At 39.9% G+C, this 20,101-nt stretch overlaps 2 protein-coding genes across 5 annotated transcripts in view; one reads left to right on the top strand and one right to left on the bottom strand.

Moving 5' to 3' along the window:
- Positions 1-7,332, top strand: part of CEBPZOS (CEBPZ opposite strand) — a 13,107-nt gene extending 5,775 nt beyond the window's left edge. For all 4 annotated transcript variants that reach the window (XM_074948979.1, XM_074948978.1, XM_074948981.1 and 1 more), the window contains exons 3-6: positions 829-873; positions 1,142-1,226; positions 1,305-1,456; positions 2,435-7,332. In XM_074948979.1, coding sequence (XP_074805080.1) covers positions 829-873; positions 1,142-1,224 — 128 coding nt within the window. In that variant the 3' untranslated portion in view covers positions 1,225-1,226; positions 1,305-1,456; positions 2,435-7,332. The remainder of the gene's footprint in view (positions 1-828; positions 874-1,141; positions 1,227-1,304; positions 1,457-2,434) is intronic.
- Positions 1,167-20,101, bottom strand: part of CEBPZ (CCAAT enhancer binding protein zeta) — a 26,313-nt gene continuing 7,378 nt past the window's right edge. The window contains exons 7-17 of the mRNA XM_074948975.1: positions 19,638-19,691; positions 17,638-17,740; positions 17,461-17,529; positions 11,788-11,854; positions 10,050-10,150; positions 8,437-8,497; positions 7,118-7,326; positions 4,724-4,807; positions 2,441-2,502; positions 2,255-2,336; positions 1,167-1,405 (exon numbers count right to left, since the gene is read on the bottom strand). Coding sequence (XP_074805076.1) covers positions 1,266-1,405; positions 2,255-2,336; positions 2,441-2,502; positions 4,724-4,807; positions 7,118-7,326; positions 8,437-8,497; positions 10,050-10,150; positions 11,788-11,854; positions 17,461-17,529; positions 17,638-17,740; positions 19,638-19,691 — 1,032 coding nt within the window. The 3' untranslated portion in view covers positions 1,167-1,265. The remainder of the gene's footprint in view (positions 1,406-2,254; positions 2,337-2,440; positions 2,503-4,723; positions 4,808-7,117; positions 7,327-8,436; positions 8,498-10,049; positions 10,151-11,787; positions 11,855-17,460; positions 17,530-17,637; positions 17,741-19,637; positions 19,692-20,101) is intronic.

Here is a 20,101-nt window from a genome sequence, read left to right as displayed (position 1 = left end):
CATGCTATAAAAACTCCACGGCCCTATAAAAGCCAGGGCTGACATTACCACCATAGGGGCTCCCATAAAGCTAAGCTGCTCGGGCTTTGACTTCAGCCCCAAGTGATGGGGCTCAGTGCCCTAGGGTTCAGCTTCATGCGGTGGGGCTTCGACCTTCTGACCTGGGCCCCAGCGAGTCTAACACTTGCCCTCTTGGCAGACCCCCTGAAACCTGCTTGCGGCCCCCAGATCCCTGGTTGAGAACCACTGCTCTAAGGCACTGTTTCTTAACCGGTTTGTGGGCTGGTGCAAGTCCCCAAGATCTTCCTGACACATTTAGGAAGGCAGCAAGCCAGTATCAAAAAGGTTGAGGAAAAACTCTTCTGAGGAAAGGGTACTTGTGGCATCTTGAGACTAACAAATTCTGAGGGATGCTCAAAGCTTGAACTTGTAATAAACTTGAGGCAAGCTCCTTGGCTCAACCCTTCCTTAAAACAGCCTTAGATTCCACAACCTCCTTGATTCTAGGAGGGAGAATTTTTTGTGTATCTTTGGCAAAAGGAAAGCCTTTTCACTCTTAAAACCCTAAGAGCCAGATGACAGAGGGACCCATTAGGCTTTGCGCCTATCCCCACTAGTGAATGGGCAAGAAAAGTGTCTAAATTTGTAAATAAAAGTAGCTCAAATGTGTTTGACTAACACTGAAAAATACTAAATGAAATTAAATTACACACTACTAGTTAGTATCTAACTAAAGACTAAAAGTTACCTTTAGAATACAGAAACATGCATTCCATTGGTGCAACTGTTTGTTGAGAATAGTTAATTTTTTTCTTATTCCCTTACCAGATTTTAGGCATACAATGAACAGGAGATTTCCATCCATTCTGGAGGGTAAGTCACTTCTTGCCAACTAAAAGAAAACACTTGATAAAACTTGTATGTCTTTTTGACAGAGAATTATCTTCTAGTTTTGCATTGTTGCTAAATGTTTTTCAGAAATGCAGAGGTTGTAAAATGTATGTTTAGCTAGAGACAATTCTAGTGATTTTTTTTTCCTACTCAGAATCAGATGAATACAAATCCAATAAAATTAGACCTAGAAATTCAGATGCACGTAAGAGGAACAGATGACACTGATGCCTTTTTTATATATTTTCAGTTTATTACAAAAGCAATGAATGGGCTGGAATTTATGGAATAAGGGAGAACGACCGACTGAAATGGCTAAGCGGCAAAAATTAGAAGTAAGTAAAAACAGAAGCAGTGTAAAACAAATGTCTGATTCATTTTCTTGACTTTTTGCCTTTGTGTTTATTTTTCAGGCCTTTGTGTTTGAACTGTTTTTTCTTCTTGATAATATTTTTCACATCTCTGTTGTGAAGCCAGTTGTCACGCTCTGCTTCCCACTTGAGCTGTTTGATACCTACAAGGGAAGAGGAGGAACATGACAAATAAGAGGTGGTGGATAACTGATGTATCCTTTGAACACTGTTTGGAATTTGAATAATCTACCCCCAAATTCATAAAACACCAATAAAGTGTGAACTATTGGATTTTTCACCTCAGAAGAAAATTTTTCCATTATGCAAAAACTGTTATATTTGAAACCTTTTGGGCCTGTTTCAAAGGCACAAATTTTAGAATTGCTTTCATGGATCCTGTGTTATAGTTTGCATTAACACTCAATGCTTAGGATGGCAGCCATCAATTTTTTTTAGACCAGAGAAATGTGTATAATTAATGCTTTATTTGATTAATCCCACTTTGAAAAGTAGATATTTTTACAGATTTAGATTTGTGGGGGAAAACTGTTTTTGCTTCATATACACCAAAGCTGGGGAGTGGTGTGTTTGGCTAAACCTTGGTTACATCAACTTTTATATCAGAAAAATTCCCATCAGGGAGAAAGTTTAAATACCTAATTCTAAATTATGTAATTTATGATGCAAGTCAAAAGCTGCACATCATTTTGCAAAATGCTTGCAAGTGCTGTGACTAAGTACAATTAAATCTAGACTAGGGCGAGAGTCCTTAAAAACAAGTACAGTTGTACTATACACCATGTATCTACATAAAGTTATACTGGAGCAGTGGCTGAATTATTTTTTGTGGATTTCAGTTAACTTTCATTTTAAAATGGAATACAGTTTTATTTTTAAAAATAACTAAGCAATGACTTTTTTTCTTAAAATTGTCTTAAGGATTGTGCATAGGTACCTATTCAAATAGCGTAAGGGTATAGTTTGTTTATAGAACATGTAACTGCACTTACTTGCATTATCTTTGTTAGCCATTGCATTCATACCAATGTTGTCAAACTTGGACTTAACATTTTCATCCAGAAGAGTGCCAAACTTTAAAGAGAGACAAATATTAGTATTTTCTTTATGGAAAATATATTCAGGCAAAATGTGAGAGCAAGCATTTTTTCTTAATTATGTATACTGATCAGATTTACCTCTTCTGCAGCAGCAAGCATGCCCATGTCTTTGAGTTTTCTTTTCTTTTGCTGCTTTGATCCTTCAAATAGAAAAAAATTATTGAAAATTGTAATCAGCTAAAATTCTACATTTTCCCAGGCACCACCACCAGACAAAAAAATTCATCCTTTAATAACATTGTCCAAAGTATCTGATTTCTATTAAAGCTCCTAGAAAAGCATCTAAGTGTCTAGAATGTAACTAGAAGATAAGAGGATTTCTCTATCATTTCATTGCAGGGAGAGATGTGTGAACAGATCGCTTAATAATGTAATATATATATTGTAATAGCAACCTACAGACCCAATCAGGATTAAAGCCCCCTAGTGCAAGGTGTTGTACGAAGACATAGTCCCTGTCCTGTTCAGTTTACAGTTCAAGTGACAGATGAAAGGTCAAGGACTACAATCCAAAATATAATAAAATGAAAGTGTTAACGTGTTTATGAAAATTGTATAAATACTAATTATCTGATATTTCTATCTGTCCCTTAAGCAGTCATTAATTGGCTGACTTCTAATCAATGCTGCAGCAGAAATGGGTCTTAAGAGTAATACTCTTCTGGAGTCATTCAGGGAGATTTCAATAGCAGTGATTAGCATCCAGAAGGAACTGATCTCACAAAAGTGGTCTGCTAGTGTTTGTTACAAATACCCTTGAAAGTTTTAAAATCTACATAGTTTAGTATAAAAAAAATTGGGGATTAGTTTCTCTGAGAGAAGGGATGGCTGATAAGATTGGGGATTGTGTGCCAGTATTTTTTTCCTCCTCAAAAGGATTGCCTCAGTAGAAGCATACAGAATCAGAGCCTAATGGCTAGGGTCTTACCAAATTCATGGCCATGGAAATCTGGTCTTTTGTGTGCTTTTACCTGATACTCCCCTGTAAAATCTGTATAAACCAGTGTTTCTCAAATTGGGAGTCCAGAACCAAAAAGGAGTTGCAGGAGGTCACAAGGTTATTTTAGGAGGTTGTGGTGTTGCCACCCTAACTTCAGAGCAGGGCAGCTGGAGAGTGGCTGCTGCTGGCCAGGAGCCCAGCTCTGAAGGCAGCGCTGAAGTAAAGGGGGCAATACCACACTGTGCCACTCTTACTTCCATGCTGCTGCTGTCAAAGCTGGGGAGCGGCGGCTGCTGACTGAGGGCCCAGCGGCTTTGTTGGGAGTTACGAACAACCTCTATTCCCGAGCTGTTCCTTACTCTGATATTCTACTGTATGTTTTTAGCTCTCAAATTTTAAGGGGGTGGGATATGTTGACTAACACTGGTTAAAAGATGTGTGTTAGAGTTATTTAATTAAAAATCCTAGTTCTTGTGATGTTATGTCTCCAGCTTTCCAGTCATCAAAACCTGAATTTCTAATGTACACAAGCAGATTTAAAAAAAAACAACTTTAGGTAAACTTTGTTGACAAAGTAGCAAAAAAAGTTCAACCTTTTTTGCAGGTCGTTTTTCAGATCTAAAGCAGTGACACTCGGACCACAATGATTAAAGAGCCACAGTAGTGTGAATTCATTGTTTCATTTACAATAGTACTGTATATTCATATTTAAAGACAAAATATTTAGTTTTATATATTCTCACAGCAAAATGACTAAGTATTTTATCAACTACAATGGGTTAATATAATACACATCCTGATTGCAGAACATATTAAAACCCTGATTTAATTAAAAGAGCCACTTGTAGTTCCCAAGCCTCAGTCTGAATATCACTGATCTAAAGCAACAGCTGATGCTGTAGGGGTTTTTCTGAGTGGGAATGGTAAAGACTACATTCCCCTTCTCCTCTCCCCCCCCCCCCCATTAAATTCATCCATTCACTCACTTTTCATGTCTAAAACGCAATTTATATCACATTTGCATTAGTTTGCATTTTTAGTTTTGTTTTCATTACCAGCAGCAGGCCACAGCTCTTGAGGAATCCATAGATTTCCCTTTTTAAAGAAATCTAGGGAGCACAAATTTGAGCTGCATGTACTGTATCCAGGTACAATGTAATCTGCTCTACGTATCTGCTAATTCAACTCAACCCTAACAGCCTCTCAAGAGCTGTCGCTAATACTCAATTGTACCAGACTGACTGGATTTGCGGTACAGGTGTGAGAAATTCGTTTTCACTAAAACGGAATTTGAACTTATGTTTCCAGAGGCAAAAGATCAGTGCACCAACCCCCTACACCACAGAGCCCTCTGCCACTCTACATACTTCTTCTACTTTGTATTAGCCTTTCTCAGACTTCAAATGAAAATATATTCTTACCTTCAAATGATCCAGCAAAATCAGTATCTTTTTTTCTCTTGCCTTTTTTACTGACAGACTTGACCTGATCTTTACTGTTTACATCTATTATCAAAGAAAACCAAATAGGTCACTATAATTTGCACAGTATACACTATATTTAAAACGTTAACTAAGAACACTAACATGTCCATTAAGGCACCTCTGCCCCATTATTCTGTTGAGCTTGTTCTTGGAAAACATTAAAACCACAACGGACATACTCAGATATTTAATTTAAAACCCACAGATCTTGGGAAATGCCAAGTTAAGTTTTTCATGCCAGTTTTAAATGCCTCCTTTGCCTACTATCACAGCATGGAAGATATATTAAATAAAGCACTGATCTCAGCTCCACGAGATACGAAGTCCAATGGAATAAGTTCAAAAGAAACACTGCATTATGTAAAATGTATCTATTTGATAAGTGTGCTGTATTAGGCTTGGAAGAATTAGATTTTTATCTGTAAATGCCAAATATTGATTGTACTGGACATGCAAACCAATGAAAAAATATTTCTATTGATAACACCTAATGTCATTAAAGTTATTGTCTCATCCTTCCCATGATTTCCCACAACTGAAAATTTAAATGGATAAAGGCTTTAAATTGATCAATATTACCTGTTGAAATTTAAAAAAAAATTTCACCAAGCTAATAAAGTAACTCCTCACCTATCATTGTAGTTACAGTCCTGAAAAATGCTACTTTAAGTGAAACAATGTTAAGTGAATTCAATTTCCCCATAAAAAATAATGTAAATAGGGGAGGGCTAGGTTCCAGGGAAATTTTTTTTGCCCGACAAAAGATTTTATACATACATATACATAGTACTGTACACAGCAATGATGACTGAAGCTTGGTGAGGTGGTGACATTAGAGAATAGAAGAGGGTGGGATATTTCCTAGGGAATGCCTTACTGCTAAATGACGGACTAGCACTTGGCTGAGCCCTCAGGGTTATTGTTAATGTAGCCTCGCACTTTACAAGGCACCATGAATGGAGGGAGGGGAGAGAGACACACCGTGTGTGTGAGAGAGAGAGAGAGAGAGAGAGAGAGACACAGACATGCATTGCACCTTTAAGTACGCTGATCCCACTGCCTTTTTAAGTAGATCAGCAAGTGGAGACAGCAGCTGCTACCAGCAAGCTCCCTCCGTCCTGAGCCCTGTCATGTCCCCCACACCTGCTCCGTGGAGATGGGGAACACCCTGACATTAGCCTACCCCTTTCCCCCGCACAGCAAGCAGGAGGCTCCCGGGAGCAGCTCCAAGTCAGAGGGCAGGAGCAGCACACAGCAATGGGGAGAGGGAAAGCTGAACTACGGGCATTTGATAGCCTGATGGGGGGCTGCCCGTCCATCCTGGTTCCAAGCCCCCACCACCTAGCTCCAAGGGCTGCTCTTTCTGCAAGCAGTGGACAAAGCAGGCGGCTGCCAAACAACATTATAAGGGAGCACTGCACAACTTTAAATGATCATGTTCCCTCATTGATCAGCAACAAAATGACATTAACCGGGATGACTATACGTGAGTTACAGTATATTATGCAGTAGTGCCAATTGGAAAGAGACATTAAAATCTATCTGAATAGGTTACTTCAGTCCCTGATAATACTCCCTGACCTCAACAAGCCAATATTATAAACACTCTCAATCTCATATGTTTCTTGAAATTGTGAAGTGGTTTCCATGTAAACACACTCTCTGATAACGTAATAACCCATGATCAGGTTAAGTCACAGCTTCAAATTTCTTATAGAAAAATAAAATTATTAGGCACATGAATTTTTGTTGTTGTGCTAAACAGAATTACAGGAGTCAAATAGTTACTTATTAGCCACTAATTTTAAAATCATTAACTGGTCTCAAATCAATCAGTGGAAAAAATTAATAAATGTTGATTCAAATCATGCATAACTAAAACTAGAATTTGCCAAACATTGATTGACTGATTATTTTTTCCTTTGTGCCACATAATGGTTACTGTGTAAGTTACTTGTGTAAAGACCTGTTTGTTTATTTGGTCTTTGGAGGTTTTTTGTTCTATTTTGCGTGTGCAGAGAATAGTGTATCTGGTTTGTGAAGTATTTAAGACCAAGTTTTCAAAGAGGTGTGCTTAAAATGAGGCTCCTAATTCCGTATTTAGGCTCCTAAATAAAAGTGGCCTCATTTTCAGAGGAATGAGAACCTGCAGCTCACTGCCTTCAATGGGAGCTTCTTGGCCAAAGAGTGACTTCAGTGGAAGCTGCTGGTAGCTTAGCGTCTCTGAAAGCCAAGCCTCTGATTTAGGTCCCTATCCATGGATTTAAACACCTAATCTATGCAACCACATTTTTAAAAGTATTGACCTTACTGTTGTTTTCATTACCTTACCTGGACTGTTGTCGTCATCTGATACATTCATAAATGCACCTCCCTCTTCATCAATGTCATCTCCAAACTCTTCATCCATACTTCCCAGGGAGACTACTTCTTCATCCATCTCATTGAATTCATCTTCATCATCAGAATCTTCTAAGTCATCACTGCATTCGTCACCTCCTTTGCTTTTCTTACCACCCCTGGGCTTGTTTTTTATATTACTAAAATACACAATAATAATACAGCACTTCCTGCCTCGTTAGATGTCTACAGAGAACACCCATCTATTTCAAAGCACTGTACTAGGAAGTTAAGAATCATTACAAAGAATTTTAAAAGTAACCCAAGGTGTAATCAACTGGCACTTACAGAATATTACAAATACATCAAACTGAATTTAACACAAGGAATGCTGCTGAAAATCCACCCGCTTTAAAAGGTCTGAAAAGAGTCCTGTGATTAAGGTACTCTTTTGACAACAGCTATATGTGTTGTTACATGTTCTAATGGTCCCAGTTCATTTTCAGAAATCCTTTTGCACAGGAGATTGTTGAGCTGCTTTCAAAGACACCCCCAGAAGCCTTAGCAGGCCTATTAAATGGAAAACTGAGAATTTAACCTAGTATAGCACTTTAATGGAATAGAGGGGAACTGACCCATCCTGAAACACTACAGGTGGGGGGAAGGGGGTTTGGTGAGGGGAATGGTAGGGTAAAGAGGTGGTAACAACGAAGATGAGTTTGAGAGGGAACAAGATCTGGATCAAAGTTTTTCAAGGTTCACTATAAATTTAAGCTATAAATTCCCCCCCCCCTCCTCCCAAAAGAAATTTCAAATTTCTTTAGTGAATTTTAAAAGTACATTTCAAATAAAATTGCGCATTCAGTCATTAATGGAGCCAATGAGTTACTGGGAATTAAGCTATGTAACACTGGACTTCTACCATGGGATCAGAATTCCAGTTTTCAGATTTCATACATCATGTATTATTCCAATTGATTACACTCACTAGCATTATCTGACCATGAACTCGGAGATTGTGAAAACCAAGATGATACAGACTTGCTTGCTAGATCATTCTAGGATATAAATAAATAAAGTGCCCAGCCTCACGCTTTCTAGGCTAAGTTGCAAGTGCCATAGCATCAGCATGCTCAGCCCAGGAGGAGGTGGAAGAGAGAGTGACATGCAACGCTCAAGAGTGACGCCTCGTGCAAAATGATACTGAGCAAGGCTGACTTTCTTCAAAAAGTAATGTCCAGCCATGTGGAGTAAAAATCTGTAGGAGTGGCACTGAATTAGTACAGAAGGAGCAGAATCAAAAATCTTACCCAGCAAAATCAAGGTCATCCTTGCTAACAGTATCACAGTAACTGTCACCTTCAAATGACTCTGAAAGAAAAAAAAAATGGGGAATTTTCTTTTGTTATTGCAACACAAAGCCAAGTGAAACATTTTGAAGTTATTTAATAAATAGACTGAATGATCATGGCACAATTTATCATCATTTTAAAGTCTTCCATTTTCTCAAGCATACATTGTTTACATTTATTGACTCATCAAGGAAGAATCCCAGGAGAGTTACTTCTATGGAAAACTGGTCAATTAGCTTACAAACCATTTAACAGACCCCCTGAGTCACAAGGCATTTCATAATACAAAAACAATAGCATAGTAAAAGTTTTGAAAGAGAATTCCTTTGCACAGGAGAAAGGAATCTTAAAATTCATTTTGTTTATTTTCATGCTACTGTACAGAGAAACATACATAAATCCTTCCCCCACCCCAGCATCACATGAGAAAATATTCCCTATGATTCAGAGACTTATCTTGTGACACTCATAACCAAGGTATGCAGAATACAGGGACTGCACATTCGACTCTGAATTAAGAGTCTCAATCACAGAGAAGCCAAACCACCTTGGACTTTAAAGGCCACTGTCACTGATGGAATTTAGAAATATAGATCTAAACCAGGGAAGACACCAACTAGGAACAATAATGTGTCCAAAAAAACTATGACATTTCTCTCTCAAGGAATTGAAGTCCTCTCCCTATAAATCCTTGACTGAAGATAGGCTGGCAGAGAAAAGTTAACATTAGGGTGCCTTGGATCCAAAATTTGTGACACAAACCGCCTAACACAGGGGTGGCCAGCCTGAGAAGGAGCCAGAATTTACCAATCTACATTGCCAAAGAGCCACAGTAATAAGTCAGCGGCACCCCCCATCAGCTCCTCCTCTCTTCCCCTCCGCTCCCAGCACCTCCTGCCCACCAGCGCTCCGCCAATCTGCACCTCCTGATCAGCTGTTTTGTGGAGTGCAGGAAGTTCGGGGGTGGGGGGCGGGTGGGGGGCAAGGGAGGGCATGGCAGGCTCAGGGGAGGGGACGTGAAGGGGTGGAGTCAGGGCAGGGCCTGTGGCAGAGCCAAGGATTGAGCAGTGAGCACCCCCCAGCACATTGGAAAGTTGGCGCCTATAGCTCCAGCCCCGGAGTCGGTGCCTATACAAGGAGCCGCATATTAACTTCTGAACCACACGTTGGCCACCCCCCACCTAACATCAGAGGCAAATTGTGCATTAAAAAGACCAATGGTAAAACATAAAAGGGATCAATGAAAAGTTAGATATTTTTGTTATAATTAGGACTAAATTCTCAAAATGTTGGTCTAAGTTGCATAAGCAAAATATGAAGCTGCAGATTAAACAATGAAAGTTGCAGCATGCACAGACGATCCTAGATTCTAGAGCAGAAACTTGCATCAAGTTCAAAAGAAAGGGCAGTCATAGCCATATGCGGCCATTGGCAGAGATGCATAATCACATTACACACAGAGCCCTCACTATAGACTACTGAATAAGTAAAGAATTAGCAGTCTACACAGGCTGTTCCTTGATAGACTAAGCGCTGAGAGTGCTTTACTGCTATGAAAAATACAGCCTTACCCAGTATTCTTTCAAATTCATCATCATCTACGTCTTCCACGCTTTCTTCATCCACGGGATGTTTTCGTTTCTCTTTCTCTTTATCAAGCTTTTTATAAAATCTGAAATATTTAAAAAGTTTTCTGCAATCACACACTACATTACTGATGATGTGTTCTTATGACGCAATGATTTTAATAAGCCCACAACATGGATTACATGCATTGTATATAAAGTCTGCCAGCTATCACTTAAATATCAGTTAATCGTTTCCAATATGGATCACAATTCAAAGATTTATAGTTCATTTATTTTTCAAATTTTAAAAAAAGTGTAAAATGGTGAAGTGATGTAAAATTTAAAACAGTGAAAATGCCTGGTTAGTGGTTTGAGAAGCTTCTTTGATCACTGTGAATTTTAAAAAATGACAGGAACAATACACATATGATGTGTGTGATTAAATGAACATTGTCAACTTGAAGTCTGGTTGATGGGGAAAAAAAAGTTTAAAAGTAGTTTCAGGTACTATGCTTTCCCCCTGATTTCCTCTGCCAGTTTTTGTGGGTTTAGTCTCAGTTACCTATTTTTAAAAACATTTTCCTCTCCTTTATTGCAGCATGAAAGATCCACACAAATAAGAGGGAAAAGTGACTAGATATGGGGAGAAAATGTGAATTTTACTACACAAAGCATTATCAAAAGTGAATAAATTAAACTGAAGAAACAAACATTCTCTAATACTAAAGTTATAATAATCTTAGGTGTTATTGTAACAATAATTAATATTTTTTCAGGCAGAAGTGTGATTTTTAAGTAGGTGTCTCTTTAATATCAGGATCCCATCTATGAGAAGCTTCTGATGTCACTGAAAATTGCACACACTTTTGCACTGACATGAAAATGGTTTGGAATAGTGATTTATCAAGAGAGAATGCAAACGGACTTCCCACAGTTGTGTTAACAGGAGCATTCCATTTCCATTTGCTAGTATTTATTTTAATTTTAAATAGTAAATAATTTAACCACAAAAGCCTAATTCAGAGTCAATATCAATAAAGAGACACTGCCAAGTTTAGCCCAAATTTCCGGTTTAGGAAAAACTATTGTTTGCAAAACCCAAGACCACTAAAAAAGATGTTATGAATTAAGAAAAAAATCCAATGAAAAGTTTGGGGGTTTTTAAGACAGTCCTCATGCAGTGTTTGTAATTCAAACACTAGCATTGTGACCATATGATAACCTGAAAATAAAACAGACTATAAACACAGGAAAAAATGGTGAGAAATATAAAAAGTAAACAAACACCTTAAACGGCTATCAGTTAGATTTTTTTAATTGCTCCATTTTAAAAAGCCAAGTTATTATCAGTAACATATTTTAAAATATTAAAAAAGATCAACTTGTTGTGCCCAGATATAACAACACACAGGGTATTCCTGACCAACCAGTGCTTGCGACTCCATACTATTAAGTCAACTAAGTGATGTTAGGAGCAGATTGTAATTTTGAATGGCTTTCCTTATCATTTTAAGATTATGTTATCACTCCCTTCTGAAACTTTTTTCACAACTTTCAATATTCCACACAGAGCAAGGGAAGTTCCATCATTTCATTACATAAATCACTCGAGCTAATCCAAATCCTCACAAACTTCTCAGAGTAAAAATGTCAAGACAAATGTACAAATTCTAATTCTTTTTCTAAAGAGTTAAATTTCAGGAACAAAGCTTGTTAAGAGTATTCATAAATATTTAATTACCTGTGGAAAAATACTTCATCCACTGGGATTTTACTTTCATCTTGGGCAAGGAATTCCTTACTGTTGACTGAAAAAATAACAGACCTGGCTTTATGCTTCGCTTCACTAAAGGGGCACGATTTTATAGCAAGTTGAGTATCATTATAGAACATTTATGTTTTGTTATGAAAACACTGCAGTAAAATTGTTCCCAAACTAAAATTTTGAAATATGGTGTATTCTCAATTTCTTAAAGTAAGAACTTCACTATATTTACTATTTAAAATGATAAAATGTGGGCTAACATTCCATCCCACCACAATTCACAGGCATTAGCCCTAACTATCCCCTGGATCCTCATTTATATATGTTAGTAACAACCCAGTAGGAGTGTATGTTAAAAAAAGGTTGGAGGTGGGATAGATTTTGGGAACCTGTAGCCTCCACGCTTCTTCCACCACACGAATGAGTCCTTCTCACCCTCCTCCTATGACCAAAAGCTCTTCAGCAGCTGTTGGGCAGGGGAACAGCAGCATAGGTCAAACAGGAGTGATTGGAACAGGATCAAGCATCCCACCACTTCCAAAGTCCAGCACTAATGATGGTGAGGAAAGCAGCATAAGTATCTGCAGGTACTCAGGGTACTCAACAGGCAGGGCACTAAAGCCCCCTCCACCAGAGATGGCAAAAAGATCTTGTGACTGGATTAGGAAGGAGATGAATGGTGACAAGCACCTCACTTCATCCCGCCACACAACCCCCAGCCCAAAAAACACTCAAAAGGAGACAAGGAGAGCCATGTCCCATTTCACTGCATTCAGAAAACAGCCTGCTCCTTCTGGTAGAGAGAAATGTCACAGCATCGTAAGCCATATCATGGCCCCAGTAGTGAAGTCTGGGGAGATGACTGTTTCAGATAAAAGTGGGTGATGGAAATGGATTTCCAATAATCAAGGTTACAGGGAACAACAGTGTACAGTGGAACGCTAGTAAATTAACTGCTCACAAACACAGAGTTTTCAATTTGCTAAGGTTGTCCGATTGTGATTTTTATAGCCGTGTTCCTGCATGGGAGCACTAGTTTCCAGAGGGCCAAATCACAACTGCTTTTTATTCTAAATCCTCTACACCTCAGTTTAGGTTGGTAAAATAGCTATCACAAATGCGATGCCCTGACATATTTAGTAAAAATGTATTAAACAAAATAAGGATTTCTAAAGTGCATAAATGGAATTAGTCAATGTTTTTAAAATGCTCAGTCTGCTCCTTGATTAATGCAATAAATGAATCATCCATTTGAATGAATTCTAGATAAAAATTCCTGATCACGTGTTCATACTGCCATGGAAACCTTGTGCCATTACAGACCCATGGACTACTCTATATACCAGTGGTTCTCAGCAGATGTGCAGCCCACAATGTGTTACCTGGGCCACAGGGGCCAGGTGGCAGGGCAGCAGCAGCCCTGACTGTTGCTGACGGGGAAGCTGGCTGGCTGCCCGCCCCGGGCCCCACGGAGCCAGCTGCCCCAACCGCACAGGGCCGGGTAGCTTCCCCGACCCCCACCAAGTGGGGTGGGCCAGCTTCCCCAGGCCCCAACCCTGCAGGGCCAGCCGGGAGCCCCGACCCCACAAGGCCCGCCGGCAGCCCGGCCGGACCTCTCCGCGATGGACTAGCTCAGACCCCTCCGCGCCATGCAGCTGGGAACCTGGCGGACCCTAGGCACGCAGCTGGCCTTTAGCACACAGCTGAGCTGGGCCACAGCTGTGTGCTAACTGGGCTTCATGAGGCCCACGGGTTGAGAACCACTGATCTATACTAACACTACATAGCATTGGCTACAGCACCTCAAAGAGAACAGAACTAGAGGCATAAGTAAGAGCCAAAAAGAGTTACAAAAATCCTTCAGCAGAAGACATGGCAACTCAGCAGCAAAGGGGTAGACTATTTGTTTATTGGGGGGGTAGGGAAAGAGTTTTAGCTGTATTCCAAGGATTTCATTCTTTGTTGCTGCACATTAAATTAACTACAGAGAGAATGTGACGATTAACTTCTATAATCCCTTTCCGTCTTCAGTCCATTACTATCCATTCCTGCTGCCAAACCCTGCCCTTAAGCACTCGAAGGAGCAAGGCCAGACAAAAGCTGGCCTATTTCTGAAAGAATCTTACCAACATAACATTGACAAAGATGCCTACTAATCCTAACAATAGTTGCAGATTAGGAATTTTACATAGTAATCAATACTCTTATGGACAGATCTTAATGCGATTAAAATCATTATATAATCTGTTCTAGGTTTAAATCACCTTTCCTACTTAAGTCACTTAGGCAGAATAAATATGGTTATATGATAACTTGGGAACAGAAATATGAACTGAAACTAGAGATCCAGCACAAACTCTTTTAATAATTTACACACAGTTAAGTGTTTAAAACCTTATTTCATTTTAACCAGTTAATTATTAGAATATTGTAACTAAAACAAATATTTGTAAAGCAAGAAATTTGGTTAAGCTTCTGCAAACAACCTTAACTCTGATCCTGTATCCCAACCCCATCTTCCTGTTGGGGATATGAGTATGCTGTTGCACCATTACCAGTTCTGAAGTTATTTTAATCATTCACATCACTAACAAGTGAATTTGTAACAACATTCTAAACACCTCTCAGTAATTGTGGCCCTACCCTACCCATCTTACATAAACTGTATCTAAAGCAGCACACATCAGAGCAGTTTCTGAAGGGCAGGGTATTCGAGCCAAGTGGGGAGCACGGATGAGGAAGACACAGAATAGAAAGGGTGAATAAAGCAGGTAGGGTTCTCTAGAATTGTGGATGACAGCAAGTGCTTTTGTACCATACATAGATAAGCGGCAAGACACTTGTGTATCTTGCTTTGAATGGTCAAGTGAACTGGAGGACATTTCTTGGAACAGTACATAGAGGAATGCTGTCAGCAATGGAAAAATAGATAAGGTTACTCCTGAGGGAATTCTGTGCAAACCCCCCCCCAAAAAAATTCTAATATTTTAAATATTAGAATATTAATATTCTGCACAATATTTTAAAATTCTGCAAATTTGTCAATAAATAAATGTGGCTCCAGCATGGCAGTGGGGAGCACAGGGCACTGGCTGCACAGAGGTGGGAGATCTCCCTGCAACCTCCCACCCTGCCCAGGACACAGACTTGGCACTGAGGCTGCACCCAACCCAGACACAGCGCAAGGGCTGGCCTACCCCAGAAACACCCCAGAGTCTTGCCCCTCTGCGCCATGCGCACTAGGTGTGGGCAAGCAGGCTCATCCTGGCAGGATCCAAGTGTGGAGGGGCTTAGTGTGGGGCGATCCAAGTGTGGGGTGAGAGGGTTGTGTGTGGGGCAATTTGGGTGCAGGCAGCTCAGTGGGGGGATCCAGGTGCAGGGAGATCTGGATGCACAGGGGCTTGTTGCGGGGGGTTCTGGGTGCAGGGGCAATGGAACTCTGCAGAGGAGGTCCAGGTGAAGGTCGTTAGGGCTCGGCAGGGTCTGGGTGCGTGGGGATAGGGTTAAGCGGGGAGGTGGGGAGAAGAGAGTCGGGGTCTGGTAGTGGCCAATTCAGCCAGGGAGAAGGGAGCCTAGATGCATGGGGGTTGGGTGAATGGGTGAGCAGCTCCCCATATAGTGACTGCTCCCCCCACAGCTGAGGAGTGATGGGGGCAGGACATGGGCGGGGTGGGTGGTGCGAGGCCAGGGGAGGTTTCTGGGGGTGGGTCTGACCCAGCCCTGGCCGCTCCATGCAGGGGAAGTACCCTCCTCCCCAACCCCAACTAGGGACTAGCAGCTGAGCCTGGCGCTGTGTAGGAGCCACCGGCCACGGCATCCCCAGCCCTGGACAGGGCTGGGGAGAGCCAGGTGTGGGGAGGTGGGGAGTCCTGGGTCTCACCTGGCATCATCCCCAGCCCCGCTTCCACACAGTGATTTACCTCTCCGCCAGCTGCTCCAGGTGCTCGAAACAATGCACCCACGCTGCTGGGGAGGGGCATGTGACCGCTTTTGAAGCTTCCCTGTCAGAAAGTCATTTTTCTGCAGGGAAGCGAAGAAACCTGCGGCAGACATTAATTCTGCGCACATCCAGTGGTGCATAATTCCCTCAGGAGTAAAAGGTGTGGTGAGGAATAAGGACGTTTCTGGTGGGTAGGCACAGGTGTTGATATAAAGGTCATCTATACCGCTGTTAATTGTAGAACTGAGTTTCCTGACTTTCAAATTGTATTTATGAATACAATAGTCAAATAATGATTTAAATATACATATATTTTACAATGGCACAATTTTAGCTTAAGATTTTTTTTTTTTATCTAGGAAGTTATTTTTTTTAAAAGATACTCAACACGCCGATATGTGAATAGAGTTTTATTTTCATGAGCCCTGAAACCCTCATGAATTGAGCTGTCAGAGCTTACAGACCCTGCAAACTGTGTGGGAAATAAGAAGAGGGGAGCGAGGAAATACATTCAGGCAGTGAAAGAGGAGAGTGTTTGGAAAAAGATGCATGGGATCTGTCAATAACTGTGTTACACCTGCTGGAACATGAATGGGAAAGAAAAGGAGGGTGACCCCTGCAAGGCCATGACTAGCTACAGAGAGGCTCACCTCCTTTCCAGTCTTTCTCCCCACTTTGCTTTTTAATTCCTCTGCCCTCATTTTCCTTCCACATTTGTGTGCCTCTCAAGGCCTCAGGTGCTAATGGCTTCTCTCTTAGGGAAACTGGAGATCACAGAAATCCAGAATATGCCTTTGATGTGTCACTGTTGGCAGTTACTACACCCATCATTCAGTAAGCATGGCTGGACATCTCAAGTTACCTTAGCAACACATGGTTGGCAGGGATGTGTGTCACAAGCGCCAATTATTCTGCTATTTTCCATCTTTTTAATGAGTTGTGTGACTCTTTTTCTCTCCAGATCCTCTTTTTGGAACAACATCTCATAAAACAAATGAGAAAGCTTTGTCCAGCACATGAAAACTACAAAAATAGCTCCATTTGCTATATTCCTGTAGGGCCTCTCAGGGCTTCAAGGACAGCAAGGTCTGCTGTTTCAGTAGTTCTACCCCTTCCTTTGCTAGCATGCATTTCTCTGTATGATGGCTAACCAGAGAGCAACAGCTCACTGACTGCCTGAGGAAAAGAAACTACTTCCCTATAAAGAAACTGACAGTGAACGAACTACAAGCATAAAGAAAAGATTTAAAGAACAGTAAAAAGGTGCACCAGGAAATGTGTTGAACCAAGCCATGTGCAGAAGCAAAGGCTACAGGATTTTCTTATTCATTAACAGATACAGAAAACGATAGCTGAGACCGTTGTGACCATTATGCTTCTATCAGATAGGTGTGCACCCCCCTGCTGATAAGGTGGTTTAACAGCCCGGAATTTTGAGCTGTGAACATTCCATACATATTCATGTGTAAGAAGCTTGGACTGAAGAGCAAGGATCACATATGACTTACTTGCCTCTGGAGAACAATTTTCTCTTTGTTATTATTTTCTTGATGAAACAGGAATAATGTTCATGGCATGGGGTACAGATATATATATACACTGGAGGCAATAACTACGCACAAAAGACATTTGCTGCCTTACGTACACCACCATGAACATTATTATTCCTGAGCCATTGCAATCTTTCAACTGGAAATGTTTCCACTTACCAGCAAGACTACGCACATCATTCATTAACTGTTTCTTCTTTGGCTGCATTACCACACTGCTGGTGTTCTCTGTGGTAGAACATAAATCAATCAAATGTGTTGTTTCACATTTTTATATTACCACTACATATATCAACAATAAAGATCATGTCCTATAATGTATAGAAAGGTTCCCACCTTTGCCTTTATGAAGTTTGGGATTTCGGTACACAAAGCGATCCAAAAATCTCATTAGTGTGAAATCCTGTAGAGGGTCACCTGCATATTGAATGTAATCACCCTGGAAGAAACAAAGCCAAAAACCATCAAGGTCTTAATTTCAAACTACACAAGAAATGAACTCAAATTACATAAAGATCTAGCATCAAACTTGAACATTAAACAACAAGAATACAATATTAAACTGAGTGAGAGGATATCTAATTATGTGAACCTGCAAGTGAATACATTTATTTTCAGATTCCCAAATTCTGTGCTTTATTTTTCTTCTTAGCTCTAGGACACCTTCACGAGCTCTCGACCACTGCAACAGTTCAATGATACCTTCTAATAGCCTCTTTATGGGTTTATTGGACAGACTTTGACGCTCTTGATCAATTACAAACTTTAAAGTCCTTTAGAAAAGAAGGTGCATATATCATAGTAAATAACAATCTATGCCCAGCACTGGTTAGCTATCACAGTCAAAACAAAATCTCTGAGTTATAATGTTTTTTAAAAATACACTTTGTGTGTTCACTTTGGCACAGTACCAAATACCATAATGCCATAAAAAACATTTGTTCTGACTGCATAGTCCATTTTGTGAAAAGCACTCAAAATAAAAAGAACATTAATATTATCCAAATATTGATCTATATGAACACTTCTCACCTCTTCTATTGTTAGTATTTATGACATGCATTTATTTGGCATCCATCACCACACTGTACATGTCTTAGATTAATACAAAACCAGTTCCCATGTATTGGGAGCTAATTCTTTATAATCTCTTTATAACCACAACTTTAAAAGAAGAGAGTCTCAGAAGACATTGTCAGGAGACTAAGTGATAGAGAAAACTGGAAAAGCCTGGAGAAGGGATCTTCACTTTTATGCAGAATATGCAGGGATGGCAAGTAGACAAATATGCCCAAAAAGGCCCTTTGACAAAAATGCATCTCAAAAAATAAGTTAAGACGTGAGAGCAGTTACAGTACTATGTAAATAGCTCTGCACTTTCAATTAAAACAACTTTCCTTCGAGTACACAAACCTTTCAGCCTGGGTTAGTTAACTGAAAGGATTCATAATAATAATTACAGCATTTCAATTAGGGATTTGAAGCTGAAGTTTAGAGAAGTGGGATTCTAATAGTCTGAGCACATGGAGGCATCTTTTTAAAAGGAAGTGCACATTGACTCTCCAAGAAATTAAAGTAAGATTCCTCAATTTACCAATACAAACAGACAGATCTTTTTGCAATCAAAATACTATCCAAGGACTGTTAGGAAGAGGCCCCTAATCCTTGAAGTCTATATACCAGCACCAAGCAGGTTAAACATCTTGCAAATTTACACAGCCCTCTTATTCTGTGAGGAAATAAATTCCATTAAGAAATGTATATACATTTAGGCAACTAAAGGAGAGCAATGAATCCTCTATGGCAGAAAAAGGCACCATGACATTTTGAAAAAAGTAAATTCATTCTCCATCTGCACCCAAATCCAAGAAAACCCAACAGAAAAGTCAGTGGGATGAGACACCTACCAATCTACATAAACTTCATGGAACCACAGCAACAAATGTCAGTGCAAACAGTGGAGGATATGGTGCCAGGTCTGTGAAACCTGAGCTAGCCATGCCCACTCTGTGTGGAAATGTGATCTGATGAAGAAAAAGCCATCCATACTGGCTCCTCCTAAGCGTTTTCTCATTCAGGTTAAATATTTAAATCCATAAAAACTCTTTTTGAACTTTTATTTTAACCATGTAATTCATGATGTCACAGAATTTCTCGCTAGATCTCCAAAGTTCAGGTTCTGTTACATCCCAGAAATCAGGCAGCCCTGCTACAAAGTTTAGATCTAGTAAACCATCGACTGTTGGGGCCCTAGTTATTCCATTAAGTTATTCACCAGTCTTTGTAATGCCAATAAAAAATGGAAATTTCACACTATGGAATGGTAAGTTACTTACCTCTAAGATAGTTTTTGCAAAAAGAGCCACAGATGGATGAAAGTGTTCGGAAAGCTAAAAAATAAAAACATTTGTATATTTCTGCTTAAAAGATGTGTGTAATCAGAAAACAAAAGCCTCTCCCATTTGACTACTGCTACAGCAGCATTATCCATGATGTCTTAGCTGAATCTCGGAATGTCCCCATTGTAAGAATCTAGAATTTTGTTCAGCTACTTGCTACACAAATCATAGCCACTTTGAATTAAAGAAAGTCTGATTTGTGCTGCCTGAGAACAGCTGAAGAATTTATTACAAAATAAAGATTAAAGCTTGTTATAACTATTTGTACTACAACCTTATTCAGTACAAAAAACTATGCAAATGTAAGAGCATGGAAGAGATCTGTTGCTATCATTCTAATCTCAATCTAAATGTTGCAATTCCACACACCCCGCATAATTATTGACATGACATGTAATCTA

Source organism: Natator depressus, chromosome 3 (genome assembly GCF_965152275.1).
Source record: "Natator depressus isolate rNatDep1 chromosome 3, rNatDep2.hap1, whole genome shotgun sequence".
Taxonomy (NCBI): Eukaryota; Metazoa; Chordata; order Testudines; family Cheloniidae; genus Natator; species Natator depressus.
The sequence above is the reverse complement of the archived record's forward strand: the minus strand, read 5'-3'. Positions and strand labels throughout refer to the sequence as shown.